Source organism: Tiliqua scincoides, chromosome 7 (genome assembly GCF_035046505.1).
Source record: "Tiliqua scincoides isolate rTilSci1 chromosome 7, rTilSci1.hap2, whole genome shotgun sequence".
NCBI lineage: Eukaryota > Metazoa > Chordata > Lepidosauria > Squamata > Scincidae > Tiliqua > Tiliqua scincoides.
Genome location: NC_089827.1, coordinates 22,657,060 through 22,671,781, shown reverse-complemented (window position 1 = coordinate 22,671,781; position 14,722 = coordinate 22,657,060). Strand labels below are relative to the sequence as shown.

The following is a 14,722-nucleotide window of genomic DNA, read 5'->3' as shown; positions in this document are numbered from 1 at the left end:
GACTTCTAACCCCCCCCTCCCGAAATGGTTAAGGGCACAAACCTAACCCCTTATGTCAGTGCTTTCCAGCAGTGGCATAGCGGTGCCAATGGGCTGTGTACTGCATCCTGCAGTTGGGTGTCACTCATGGAGGCCGCCTCAAAGTAATGTTTGTTCCCTTACCTCAGAGCTGCATTGTCCTTATGTCAGTGCTGGAAAGCACTGCCATAAGGGGTTAGGACTGTGCCCTAAGGCTTTCAAATTTTACTCTTCCATAAACAGACACAAACCTAATGTAAAGATATAGGTCAAAGGATACCAGGCTTCTCTGCTTGCATCAGAGGCTTTGCATCACAGTAAGAACACATCTGCTTGCTGTCGCTGATTATGAATACTAAATTTGTATTGGAAATCTTCTCTGCGTGAAAAAGTCTGACAACAGAAAACAAAACACAGCACAAACATTTAACACTGAGATAAATGACAGAAGCCAATAATCTTCCATGGGTGTTTTCAAGCACCAGTTAATGAACCTACTAATCATGACTTAAAGCAGGGGTGTCAAACATAAAGCCTGCAGGCCTGGTATAGCCGGCAAAAGCTCTTTATCAGGACCCAATGATAATTGGGCTCTCCTAGCGCTACCATCAGCTGCTCTCACCTGTGCTGACCTAGGAAGTGATGCTAAAACAGTGGCCCTTGTGCTCGCCCATATTTTGAAATTATGACTAAGATTTTAACATTTTCTCTTCTTTCATTTGCAGTGAATGTGTGATGGCAAAAGTATTTATTTCTGGCCATCGCCTGGTTAACCACTTCCTGCTTCATGATGTATGAAGGCTTCTATTTGGCCTGCTGTATGAAATGAGTTTGACTCCCCAGGTTTAAAGTAACTTCTGTTGGAAGTATTTGCCATCTGCATGCATGACAGCACGTTTTGCAGAGAGAGCTTCCCTTCTGAGTGGCCAGCAAACAACTCTATCTGCAGAACCCTATTTGCACCTGACCAAATCCAATCATCCAAAGACACTATGTTATAAGGATTGTAAAGCACATGATACGCATATACTACTGAAATATGTATCCACCAATGTGGATGCATATCCACTGATAAAACGAATGCTAGTTTCCCATAATGATGGATGAATGAATGAAATGAATGCTAGCTTTCCATAAATGGTTCATGTGCTGTTACTCATGAATTTTAACATTAATAAGACATGTTATTGTATGTTTTAATATTAATAAGAATTCTAAAAGCGTAAGAGACACTATATATTTTATAATCCAAAAGAAAAACCTACCTTGAACAGTTTATGCAGTCTAGGATGCCATTAAAGGATTTCTCCTCACTGTCAAAGAAATATTGTGTTTGGACTGTAATGCAGCTCTGTTTCGATGGGATCGCACTGAAGTCTTCATCTTCCACTTCCGCTATTGGAAAGATAACATTTTCAGCAAAATGAGAAGCAGGGACGGCCTGTTCATGAGGCCAACCGAAGCAGATTGGTGGGGGATACCCATCTTTGTCTGCCTACTTGCCTGCTCCTCCTCCCACTCCCTGGATTGGAAAGGAAGACAGGGACAGAGAAGAAGAAGAAGAAGAAATGGGGCAGGGAGGAGAGTGCTGAACTCCTCCCACTGGAGAGTGGGAAGAGCAGAGCTGACATGTCTCCAGGTAAGGGGAGGCAGCACTTGGCATGCTGCCTCAGGCATCAGGAGGTTTTGGGCTGGCCCTGATGAGAAAATGCAAACACAAGTTCTGTGACACCTGATCCATCACTTACCTGCACCAAGGAAACGGGGAAATGTCAGGCCCAAAAAGAGCTGCTGCAAGATAGACCTAGATACACAAATAATTGCACCAAGAAATAATAATTGCAGAAAGATTAGGTGTAACCACTACAGGAATGAAAGTTCTTATTTTCCATGTAGTCCTAACACTATGCATTGTTCTGCTACATTCCTGACACAGGCAACCAGGACTAAAGGAGCAGGAGAATCAGCAGATGGAGCTCAAATCAAATGGTCCTTGACTGTTACCAGTGTACTTTTAAATACGTTAACATATGTAGATGGGGGAAAGGTGCTGGGATTCTGTGTAGTGGCCAATGGCACAGCTCAGTGGGTTGGTGGGGAAGGAAGAGGGCGGTGAAGGTGAAGATGCGCCAAACCAACTTTTCTGTGGGGATAATTTAACAGTAGTACAGAAGGGGAATCAAAACTAAAAGGCAAGTTAATGTTTCCTGACCATTCATGTAACTAGGCTTTGAATGTAAACCACTGCTATGTGAAAGTGGTGGGGAGAGGGAAAGAGAGAAAGGAAGAGGAAATCTTTAAAAAGGAAAGGGAGGGTGTTATGGTGCAAGCACCAAGGGGGAAGAGGAGGACAGTAGGGAAATTAGAAAGAATACCCAGGAGAAACTGGGGCTGGAAAACTGGGGGTTTTACAGTAGTGTGAAAGGAGGAAGAGAGCTGGGAGTGAAAGGCCAAAGTAAATACACACAGGCACACAAAGGAAGAAACTGACAGAACTGTTCTTCTACTGCACGCACGACAAAGAAAGATAGGAGTTTTGTGGATTGATGGTGAGCCTGTTCCAAGGATCAGGGTTTCTAGTCTATTTCTGCTGTATCATGTGTGCTGCATTACAGAAATCACTGGGCAGGAATGCCAAGCAATTTTCCTTCTTAAAATCAGGATTTAAAAGACAAAGAGAGGGCTCAGAAACAAACCCCAAGACCTATGCAGTAGCTCAAGGAAGGAAACCAGGGAAAGAGACCCAGAATGACTTTCCCAGAAGCAAAAGGGGATGCATTGCAAGGCAGCCCACAATTAAGTCAAGTCTTTAGATATTTTGGTTTTAGTAAAGTTATAGATTTATTTTTGGGATTACTGTCCAATGTCCAATTTATCCATCCTAAATGGATACATAAAAGTCTTAATTTATGCTATGCTGCAGATATTGCCAATGTTTTTAGCAACTTCTGGGCAATTTATGTGTTGCTGTGACATAATTCTCAACTGAGTAAAAAAGACTGATTTTTATCTAGTTAATTATTCAAAATGAACCTGGAGAAACATACACTCTCAGGGAAGAGAGAGAGAGAGAGAGAGAGAGAGAGAGAGAGAGAGAGAGTATGTGTGGATTCATTCTGCATATGGGGCCTCATTAGGACCTGTTCAAATGTCCAATAAAATTTATTTGAAAAGTGCAACTTACCAAGCAGCTGCAGAGGCCCACCAACCTAGATGTAAAATATCTGCTACAGTAGGCTGGAAAATAACAGGAGAGAATGAAGGGTTACAAGAATCTGTATGGGATAACCCGTTTGTTATTGTTTTGATTATTTTAGGGAAGAGGAAAAGGATACTGACCACATTAACAGAACGGAGTCCAGCTCCTTGCTTTGGTTCTTCTTCTGGATCACACACAGATTGATAGTCATAAGATTTATTAAAGGCGTATAAGGACATATTAATTAGATTTCGCATGAGGCCTGGGTCAATCTCACCGAAGAATTTTCCAATCTAGTACAGAATGACAAATAGAAAAGGTAACTTTAAACATTTTGAACTCTGTCAGCATATTTGTTCTTTGAACTTTTTGTTCATCGGCAAACAAACAATGTAAGCAGATAATAATTTGGGTGCAAATATAGTCAAGAATGTTCGGAAGTTTGGCCTTTTTTGAAACCTCTCTGCTCGGCAGAGTTTTGTCTTTCTACTCATAAACAGTCCATCAAAACTGATTTTAATGTAGCAATGATTTATTACAAATATCAGGCTCTTCATCTAGGTAGAAAAGCAACAAAAATAGCTTCTGTGATTGATCAAGAATCTTAGAAACCTGAACCCGAGAGACAGTAGAGTGCTGTTTTCAGACTACAGAGTAAGTTAACTTACCCCTAGGGGCCTGCAAATTTTAAACTTAGGGTCAATCTGCATTATTCTTCTGCTCTGCATAAGTCTGCTAGTTTTCAATCCAGGCTCCAAATGTGTGTATGGAATATGTGTGGGGCCTCTGTGATCCCCCACTTTCTTCCCAAGGGGATAGCTCCACATTGAGGGAGGAAAGATATGGCAGCCTATGCCTGAGCAGTATGTGAGGTGAAAGTCTGCTGCTGAAGGCGGCGGGGGAGTACTGCAGATTTGTTTGGGGGGAAAAAAAGAAAAAAAACCAGTGAAGGGCCCTTACATCAGGACCTATCATATCAAAGGCTCCCTTGGTTTTAAGGTACTCAGCAGGCGCTTCTTCATATAATGGCAGGTATACCTGGCAAGAAAGGCTATGCCCAGCAAGAAACACTGGCCAGGTTTGACAGCATGGGGATGGGGAGTATAGGTTTGTTCTGTTCTGCACTTCCAAGACTGAACTTCCAAATGTGTTATTCTCTGAGGTCACCTTTGAAGCTGTTTTCTGCAGTGGCTTCATGGCAGATATCCTGGACATGCGTGTGTGTTTCAGCTATAACCTTGGATTTACTCGTGCTAGCTTTGGTTCAGCTCATGAACTAGGATTTTCCTGTCCCTCCTCCATGCTACTGTCCTCCTCACCCTCTGAAAAGGCAATTCCAAAGGTTAGGGTTCCATGAACAGGGGACGGCCAGTGGAGCGGGAAGTTGGCACCATTGGATCCAAGCCAATGACTACACTTATTTGCTTATAATGAGTTTGAAACTTGAAGCTAATTTGAAACCATAAACTTAGGGTATATGTTGAACTGATTTGTTCCTGTCAGGTGTTCTTTGTTTTAAGAGATTAGACAACCTAACCCAGGGGTGTCAAACATAACACCTGGGGATTGGATGAGGCCCTTGAAAGTTCTTTATTTGGCTGTCTGGGCTCTCCCAGCACCACCATTAGCTGTTCTCAGTTGCTGAGCTGGGCAGCCTGCATGATAATTGGATTCTTCCATACCTTGAAAATATGGTCAAGATTTGCATATTTTTGTTCTGTAATTTGGAGCTAATGAATTTCTAAGTGAGAAAAAAGTGCTTATTTTTTCACCGGCTTAATGATATCACTTTCTCCTTAATGACATCAGTGGGCCTCATGAACGCTATTCAGCCCACTGTATGAAATGAGTCTGACACACCTGACCTAACCTGTGTTTCAAACCACGCTTACCTCTGGTATGTAGTCTTCCCGATTTGACATCAAAAGAAATCCTCCATCATCAAGGATAACACAGTCAACATGCTGCCAAAAAAAAGAGGAGGAATGGATTGGGATCTACTTTATATTCAGATAGAGATATAAATAGGAAAATCACAGCTATCAAGGAAGAGTTACAACCAGATTCTATAGAGTATTTGCCAACATCAATAGATTTGAAGTTCTGATACGTTTCCCACATAATTTTTTTTTTCAAATTTAACTCTATCTCTAATCAAAGGTAACCATCATATTTTATTTAAATAGTCTGTTGCCACAATGGTCTCCTGACCATTTTTGGCCTGTATAACAGGCCAGCCTGCCAGCAGAACAGAAGTAATGTTCTGCCAGGGTGCAGAATGAGGCCACCAGCCAATATCCAGAGCTCCCCCCCTTCCCTCTCCATTGTTATGCATCAGCAAAATAGCTGATGTAATTCTGAGAAGACCCATTGGGATAGTGCAGGCTTTCCACAAGGTAAGTGAACTTTCATAATCTTACCTTGAAGAGACCTCCAGATTCCCCTCACCCCATGTAATGTGTACTCCATTGGAGGAGGCTTTAGTTAGGATTGGGCCCTAAGTATGGTTGCTTAAAGAAAACCATTTGCAATTGTGGTTATCTACAGAGAAAGCATCAAAGCTGAAATTTTTTGCTCCAATGCTCGTGGTTAGTCCACAGATATTTTGTAGATCAGGGAAATCTCAGAATGTTTACAGGTCTCAATTAAGTTGTGACTGTATATAAAAGTAGATTTGATTGGAGATTGGATGTAAATAAAACAAGCCATACTTTGTAACTTCCAAAAGTCAAGGCTTTTACATTCAGTTATAGGGATACAACACCTTGCTCACATTAATGAACCTTTTCTGAAGTACCTATTAAAATTTTGTCTGCTTCACTTTCTGTTAGAAAATGATAGGTGACAGACCAAAAAATGTGAAAGATGCTGCATTGGGAGAGGTGAAATTATAGTCTGTGAGTTAGGTCAGGAAAATTGGAGAGGCCAGTAGGGTCTAGCAATATCAGAATTGAAATTCAAGCCTGCAAGAGCGTCATCTGAAAACACAGCTTCCACATTTGAAAACTACTAAGTACAATCTTACCATGCTGTTCTTTTCACATCCGCATAATTCACCTTTACACTAAAAACACAAACATTAATGTTAGAAAACTGGTGATACAAAAAAAAATGAACATTCAGGTCAAATATTGCCCCAAAATGGCACAGGCCGATATAAATTTTTATGTATACACATATGCACCCACACATAAGTATACAAAATAAAAAAAACATATAACATGATGATGATGATAATAATAATGTAATACCTAATTTCATGTATTATTATGTAATACCCAATGTCATACATAAATTCAAAGAAATTTTTAAAAATTCCTTATGGTTAACAAAAGAGGCCCTATCTACTCAGTCCCTTCCTGGGTGCTGCCTACTATTACAATATCTATAAGCAATATGAGCAACTATCCGTTTTCAGTATAAACCCCTTTACTAATGATAGGCACGCAACAAGGGAGGGAACTTCCTATAGTAGCCTATCAGTGACAGAAATCTCTGATTACACCCTCGCTGTGTGTGTGGGACACTTGTTTTCTCTTACACATGTATGGGAAACTCATGTAGTCCTTTGCACTTCCAAGCATTATTTGAATTTGCTTATTATTTTTCCAAGATATGCAGAAACCTGGTCCACATAATTACATGGGGTAGATTCTGTACACATTTTAATTATTTGTACCTAGTGCAAACAATTCAAAGCTTATGGGCCATGTCTAGCTTTTCTAAGACCGTCTCCCCTTGAACAACTAGCCTTTGCAAGAGTCACATAATAAAAATGGTGGTGGGGGGTTTGAAAGGTTGGAAAAACTACTGACCATATTGTATTCCCTTCTTCCATAGGTTCCAAAACTGGGGTATTGTGACAGCCCAGCCAGGGAAGCTCTGTCGCTGCCCCCTTAAGGGGTGGGATGACAGTGATGACGGCACACAATTGTGCTGCTGCCAGGGGGAAGGAGTTTTTTAAAACTTCCCTGGGGGTTGCTATGACTCTCCGGAGGGTCCAGGGGACTGGGACCCGCTCTGCAGGCATCCCTGTGCCTCCTAATTACTGTAAACCAGAAGTGGTCCCACCCTTTTTAAAGGATTTTGGAGGCACAGGGAGGGCTTCAGAAAGAGTCCCCGGTTCTTCCGGCACTCCAAAGAGCCATAGCAACCCCCAGGTAAGCTTCTTTTTTTTAAACAACCTGTGAATGAATGAATAAACCTTTATTAGGCATAGATAACATCCTGTGAATATTGAAACAAACTTGGAACAAAATGATACCATTTGCCCATTTTTGTGAATATATACTTATTACGTGTGTATTATGTGAATATTCGCCATGGAAAGCCAGTACTTCCAATCAGCTACTGAGCTGCAGAAGACGGGGAGACAAAAAAAACTCCTGAATGTATTTTTGCAATTTGAACTACAGCTTTAAGGAGTTCAAAGATTCACACTAACACTCAAAGAAAGATCCTCACCCGGTGCTTTGTTGTTGTTTTGGTGAAATTTTCCATCCAGCTGGTTACATTGATTTTTACTCCAACAACTAAGATGAAATACATGAAACTTAAGTAAAAGAAACAGTAAGGTGCAAACATTCAAGGTCCTTTAGGATTTCTTAACATTATCGGGGCTCAGCTGTTGGCCATCAACACGTTTTTCCAAACACTGCAGAGGTTGCGATAGCACTTGGGGACTTGGGAAGCTCTATTAATAGGCTCAGTTTGCTCACCAGCTCTGACTTCAGGTTTGCAGTTGATGCCACTGACAACTATGGAAACTGCTGAAGAGTGTTCTCAGCAGCTCCACAGTGAAGCTGACAGCATCCATCCCTGTTACTACAGGAATGGAGACACTACACAAGAGCACCAGGAGGAAGGGGCTGGTGGGGGAGCATGGAGGGAGAATGGCATAACTGATGGCAGAGGCTGCTTAGGGCATTCCAAGCAGCTCCACAATGAAACTGACAGCTACAGCAACACAGACATTCTAATATCAGGATAATTACAATAACCAGAATTTCTTTGGTCCTTTGACAACTCTTTGGAGTTGCTGGAAACTCTCAACTCTTTTGCATAGAGAGCTGGATCAACAAATTAAAGAGAGCTTGAGCAAGGCCAAAGATAAAACCTGCTTGGGAAGAAAGTGAAAAAGACACAGGTTTGTTCTTTACAAGAGTTCAAATTGCATTTTGCTACTATGTTTACGACTATGTAGATTAGAATGTCAGTTCCATTGCTTCCTACCTGCAGGCTTCAGAAGTTTTCCACCAATGGTTATTTTCACAGCCTTGCTTACCATGATGCCATCTTCATAGCTACTTTCTGGGATTTAGAAGAAGAAAGAGCAAAATTCAGTAGATGACCATGAAACCCAATCTTACCATGCCCTGATTTTAAAATAAACCAATTTCATGATAAATCAAAAACTCAGATAAGATTTGATCACCAGGATTGCCATTTGGCAGCTTTTTTTTTTGTCAAATTCAGTAAAAATATTAGAGCAGCAGTTCCCAAACTGTGGAATGAGACCCACTGGTGGGTTGTGACCTGATTTTTGGTAGTGCCCATCGGGGCCTCCAGTGCAAACAGTGTGATGGAAAGATCAGACAGCTAATTGCCTCAAGCTCTGAAGCTATTCAAAAATCAGATAGCTGCTAATTGCCCTGCAAAGACCCCAGCTCCTGCAGTTTGCAAGCATGTGTACATACAGTAAGTTATGCATGCATGTCTACTGAGAAGTAAGAGCCCAATCCTGTGGTCCAGGGCACAGCTCTGTGCTGCCGGCCACAGTCACAAATGTGCCATAAGGCTCCCACCAGTGCTAGCCCAACGCCGGCTGGTCCTGGACTAGCTCTGGGCAGTGGCCCAAATTCCACAGCTCGGCTGTCTCCCAGACCACCAGGCTGCAGAATGGGAGGCAGGGGCATGGATGGGGGCATGGGGGAGGCGTTCCGAGGAGGGGGGAGGTGTGTCAAGGGGCAGGCAGGAGACGTGCTGGGGACAGGCGGGAGGAGGATCCACGGAGCCAAGCTCTGCAGGATCCAGGGCGCTCGTGCAGGGCTGTGCACCCTACACGAGCGCCTTTACTCTACCACCAAACCTTTTGGTCGGCAGTAAAGTGAGTAGCCCCATTGCAGGGCTGCTTACCTTACTCGGGGGAAGGGGAAGAATGTCCCCTTCTCCTGAGGAGCCTCCCGCAGTAGAGCGGGTGGCGCAGGATCCAGGGCAGCCCTTTTCGGTGCCGAGCCTGGGCGCTCCGGGCAGCTCAGGATTGGGCTGTAAGTCCCATTATATTCAATTAGACATTCCCAGGAAAGTATGGATAGGACTGCAGCCTAAGTTGATTTTTTAATGGCTCTCAGAACAACAATCATATATGCTTCCCCCATTTATGCAAAGAACAGTAGTCAACGTTGTTTTGTTGTTTGCAGGCAGCTTAAATCTAGTTCAGCAGTTTCTGTAAGTCTAATTTACTTAGAATTTAGAACTTTCCCCACCCACCCAAGTGAATGAAAGAATCAGGCCTGGATAGTATTTAAAAACAATTTAGAATTATCCAGTATTTTGCTGAAACAGAACCAGACCATCATAGACAATAAATAATTTACTCATGAGTAAGCTTGTGGACTTTAATAATGTGGACTTTTTTTGAGTGTACAGAGACTTACTGTTGTAGAATGGAGCTGTGAAGACATAGTTTTCATTATCTAAGCTCCTTTTGTAGAAACTATCTTCATACGTTTCAGGATTTTCCATCCAATATTCGCCTGCACTGAACGTGAGAAATGGATGTGTTACCCACCCCATCTTTTATTTCATTTTAATTTTAGGCATGTAAGAGGAATGTGTACAGACATAGGTATGCCTGCAGAGTATGGGCCAGACAGTGGCTATTGCACGAATTGATGGCAAGAGGTCTTAGAGGCCAGGGCGGCACAATTTTAAAAAAAACAACCTGTCCAGAAGTACGCTGAGATTGACGTAACCACAAAAGCATGTCAAAAGGAACTTAAGCCTTAGGTGTCTCGAAGAGCATCCCCCATGACAGATGATAAGCCACTTCTGAAACTAAAGATACTTTCAGAAGGGCCTTGGGAGAAGGCATCAGGGAATGCTCTTAAAAAGTGTGAAGTAAGCAATTCCTCAGTTTGCCTGAAGTAGTTCTTTTCATCATGACTACACCATATAAGACAAAATTAGTTTTTTTCCCAGATGCATATTTATACATTATTTATAACATGAGAAAAAAATACAGTTCATTTCAAATATGCATACTGGGAATTCCAATTTCATGATAATCAAGAGCCCCCCTTTTTGGGAGAATTCTGGATCTGTACCTCCTATATCTCCATCCCATGTGAGATACCACTATCTTGTGGAAACTGTCACTTTCCTCTTCCGTATGGATCATGCCATACATATGTAATTTTGGAATTCTAGATATTTCTGCTCTCTGTAAGAACCATCACTTTAATATTCCTTTACCAAGTAATAAGTTCAATAGGCCCTTTTAAGAACTATGACCACAGAAGAGTCCTTAAGCCAACTGATTCAATCTATGCTCTATTGTTTATTAATAGTTAGAACCTTACCTTTTTGGATATACTCTGGTTATCCCTCCATCAGTAGCAACAAATCTTGCTGTAATTCCTTCACTGTGAAAAACAAAAAGAACATGAATATTAAAGTACACTGGAATGATTGCCAACCATGTATCTATTACACAGGTCTATGCGCATTTTGTTGTCATAAAAGATATATTGTTGCATATATTTGACCCCTGGGGGTTGGGGGATAAGAATAGGCCCTCGGTTTGGCTGTACTTGTCGTAAGAGGCGACTAAACAGCCACCGGGTAGATGGGACTCGTTAGCCTGGGAAGGCAGCTCATCTGAGAGAAGGAAAACTCTGATCCCAAACCTCCACTGTCTTGTGGCTACATCCAGTTATGGAAGAGGCTTCAGGAGTCAACCTCGAGGCAAAATCTGGAGCCGGAGTCCCTGAGGCAGTTCATGGCTAAACACAGTCACGTTCTGGCAACTCCTGCGACACCGCTGGAACCAACCATATTGGCTTCTGCCTTTCCATTGGACCATTTCAGTGACGTGGAGAGGGGGGATTTGCTGCATGGGTAACAGTCTATCCTCCATATCTACTTTACCCAGGCTTTGCGCACTGGAGAGGACACTTTGTTCCAGAACCACCATTCAGAACACAATACCATAGTCTTCCGAGACTGAAGGATGCCAACATAATACAATATTTGGAGTACTGAATCCAAAAATGCCATTCGTTTTGCCTGATTGGCTCTAGTTTTGGGGGGTATGGCATAAGCCACCTTATATGCTGATTTAAGCAGCTTCCTTGTGAGGAAACCATGGTGTCAGTTTCCTCACACACACACACACACACACACACACACACACACACACACACACATATATATATACACACACACGCATATAAGGTGGCTATGCCATATCCCCAAAACGAGAGCCAATTGGACAAAACTGGTGCCATTTTTTATTCAGCACCCTAAAAATATCCTAAAAAGTTCAAACATCCTTGGCAACTAAAAAAAAGTATTTTTATTTATTTGTTTTTGTAGGCCTGTGTTATATATGCACATGACAGAATTCTAACAATCATATACTAAAGCAATGTGCTTAAAAATCCATAATCGGATAATCTGAAAGGTTCTGATCGACATTTCTTTGTGAAGCCAATGCAAAAATATTAACAACCATACTATTGAGGAAACATAGGGAAAAATACTCACGGGTCTTGCTTACTCCAGTGATTCTGGACAAGTTCACTTGTAAATCCAGCATCTAGTAAAGCTCTCATAACCATTTCGTTACCTAGCAAAGGAAATAGACAGAGCTATGGCAAACATTCAACTAGGGAAGCGCACAGTACTGAACTCCCTGCAGCCAGCAGTCCTGGGGGGAGTGTCTGGGGAGGCTTCCACAGGGCTTCCCATGCCTGCTAAAGTCTATAAATAAATAAATAAATAGAAAAGAGCACTTTCAGCCTTGCAAAAACCAGAAACACCCCTTTTTTCCTTTTTTTTAGACTTTAGCAGGCATGGGGAGCCCTGCAGAGGGCTTTCTGGACCCCCCTGGACCCCCCAGGACTGTAGTGCTGACTACAGGTAAGTGAAAACCCCTCTCCCATCGCTGGCAGCAATGCAATTCCAGGGGTAACATTGCTACCTTCCCCCCTCCCTGCTCATTAAAGGGGCAGGGACAAGTGCTTTCCTGGCTGGTGAGTTGCAACCCACCAGTTTGGGAACCACTGGTATAGAAGCTAAACAAACAAAAACAAAAAAGTGGATGCAAATTTGATGAATGTCTTGGGCCCTGAGCTATCCTACCTCCAAGTTGCTCAGAGCATTTATCCTCACTACAACAATATGAGGAAGGTTAGGTAATAGATAATGGTTTGCTCCATACCATTTCATGTCTTCTATATCATCCCTATCTATGTTCCTGCTGACACTCTCAAAGAACTCCGAATGGGTGGTGAGGTAGAACCTCCTTTTGCAGAAGCCGTGCTAAATCTTCCCCACCAAAACTTGTTCTTCTATATGTTTACTCATTTGTTCACAGTCAGGTGTGTGAATTGACTGTCAGAGAAGAAGCTACTATCATTTGATGGCTGCAGCAATTTGAGAAAAACAAAGTGGAAAACACAGAAATCTGGCACTAACAAACCCTGTAAACAGATCCACTGCTACAATTTATAGAAAACAAGACCAATTAGGTCCTCAAACTAACTGCAAATAATACTTACAAGAAGGATTTTGGGGTGTATGTCGATCAATAAATTCATTGAAATTAAGAAGAAATTCAGTGTTGTTGTCAGTTATTTTTACAGAACTACAGTAGTCTCTGGAAAAAAAGAATTTTATTAACATTGCTCTCAGTGTATTTAGTGAAATAAAAGATGCCACCACTCTCCTCCCCAACTCATATTTTCTCTCCAGTCAAACTGTCCTCTAGCATTTGATTTCACTTCTCATTTCACATCACTTGACTGCAGGTGTTTGTTTTGATAATTTCATCTTTAACATACCCAAAAGTAGACCTTTCAATCTTCCTGCAATTTTTATATTTAATGTAATATTTTTGCTCCCCACCCCATTCTACCCCTGTGAAATCTGAAAGAGCACACTTGTTTAAATTACTCCATAGTCCTTAACACCATTTGGTTGTTTGCTCTCCTTTGTGAAACTCCATTTTGTTTCAGACAGCAATCCCACGCACACTTACCTAGGAGTAAGTCCCACTGAAATCAATGCTCCTGACATCTGATTAGACATGCATAGGATTGCACTTGCACTCAAGGAAGACACAGTGAATTAGACCCCCAAGATGGTTTAAGAGCTCAAGGAGGTTCAAATGAGAGAAGGCATTAACTAAGGAATCCTAGACCAGTCCCAGCCAGAGCAGCATTTTTTGGTTCATGCAGGTAACACCAGCTAGGAATTATACAGTATTACAAAGGGATTTCATAATTATAACTGCCGTTTGGAGCACCTGAAATTTTTGAGTTGTCTTCAAGGTCAGGCTCACACAAAGCAAATACAGTGATTTAATCTGGATGTTATTAAGGCATACACGACAGTGGCAGGATCTTTCCCTTTCAGGAAAGAGCTAGAGAATCAGGTCCAGACCTAATGTGCAAAAGCCCATGTGGAAACCATCATTTCCCTTGGAATAACTGTGTGATTGGATGCAAAACCCATGGGGTTTCCTTATCCATGAGTTTTTCCCCAACAGAATAAGCCATGCACCTTATTCACCTTTCAGTCCATCAGAGGTGGGATGGAATCCTATACTGTCTTCTGGCAGAGCCTTCCTTCACCAGAGCTCATTCTCCCCTTATTTTTGGCTTTAAAGGGCATCTGTCCCAACCCTCTTCTTGTCCACTCTTTCTTATTCCAAAGAGAAGGAATAGTTTTCTCCCTCCCCCACCCCAGAGTTTTCTACCAGATTCATAGAGCAAGAGAGAGGCAGAACAGGGAAAGGCACCTCTGAAGCAATCCTACGCATAGCTACTCCGAACTAATGAGGCTTACTTCCAAGAAAGTGTGTACAGGATGGCAGCTCAGGCACAGAAAGAAGCAATGGCAGCCCATCTTTTTCCCCTTGGCAAGCAGAGGTGCCACTCCATGTGATTCATTTAATGACCCAGTGCATAATTACTGAGAAGTTCCAATGCATTCAATGGGGTTTACTCCCAGGAAAGTGTATAAGATTTCTGGCTGGAAAGGAGGATGCTGACAGCTAATCCATATATCCCTGCAGGACCTTGCTGAGTCAATTTAATCTCTTTTTACATTCTTGTAACATTAAACAATCATTTTCGGAACTGAAATGTCTTTGTCTGCTTTTCTAAGTGTGGTTGTGAAAGGAAGTGGGGCAGCTGCTCAGGTGACTGTTCTTACGTGTCTACTTTGGGGCACAATCCTCTGCCCGCAATAGCAATAAATGCTGCAAAAGGTATTCAGATT

At 42.1% G+C, this 14,722-nt stretch overlaps 1 protein-coding gene across 5 annotated transcripts in view; it reads right to left on the bottom strand.

Moving 5' to 3' along the window:
- CACNA2D1 (calcium voltage-gated channel auxiliary subunit alpha2delta 1) overlaps nucleotides 1-14,722 on the bottom strand; it is a 472,859-nt gene that overhangs the window by 33,613 nt on the left and 424,524 nt on the right. For all 5 annotated transcript variants that reach the window (XM_066634567.1, XM_066634568.1, XM_066634570.1 and 2 more), the window contains 13 exons: nucleotides 13,000-13,097; nucleotides 11,984-12,065; nucleotides 10,798-10,860; nucleotides 9,874-9,977; nucleotides 8,450-8,527; nucleotides 7,682-7,749; nucleotides 6,243-6,281; nucleotides 5,110-5,181; nucleotides 3,358-3,510; nucleotides 3,203-3,255; nucleotides 1,767-1,822; nucleotides 1,284-1,413; nucleotides 299-411 (listed from right to left, as the gene is read on the bottom strand). In XM_066634567.1, coding sequence (XP_066490664.1) covers nucleotides 299-411; nucleotides 1,284-1,413; nucleotides 1,767-1,822; nucleotides 3,203-3,255; nucleotides 3,358-3,510; nucleotides 5,110-5,181; nucleotides 6,243-6,281; nucleotides 7,682-7,749; nucleotides 8,450-8,527; nucleotides 9,874-9,977; nucleotides 10,798-10,860; nucleotides 11,984-12,065; nucleotides 13,000-13,097 — 1,109 coding nt within the window. The remainder of the gene's footprint in view (nucleotides 1-298; nucleotides 412-1,283; nucleotides 1,414-1,766; nucleotides 1,823-3,202; nucleotides 3,256-3,357; nucleotides 3,511-5,109; nucleotides 5,182-6,242; nucleotides 6,282-7,681; nucleotides 7,750-8,449; nucleotides 8,528-9,873; nucleotides 9,978-10,797; nucleotides 10,861-11,983; nucleotides 12,066-12,999; nucleotides 13,098-14,722) is intronic.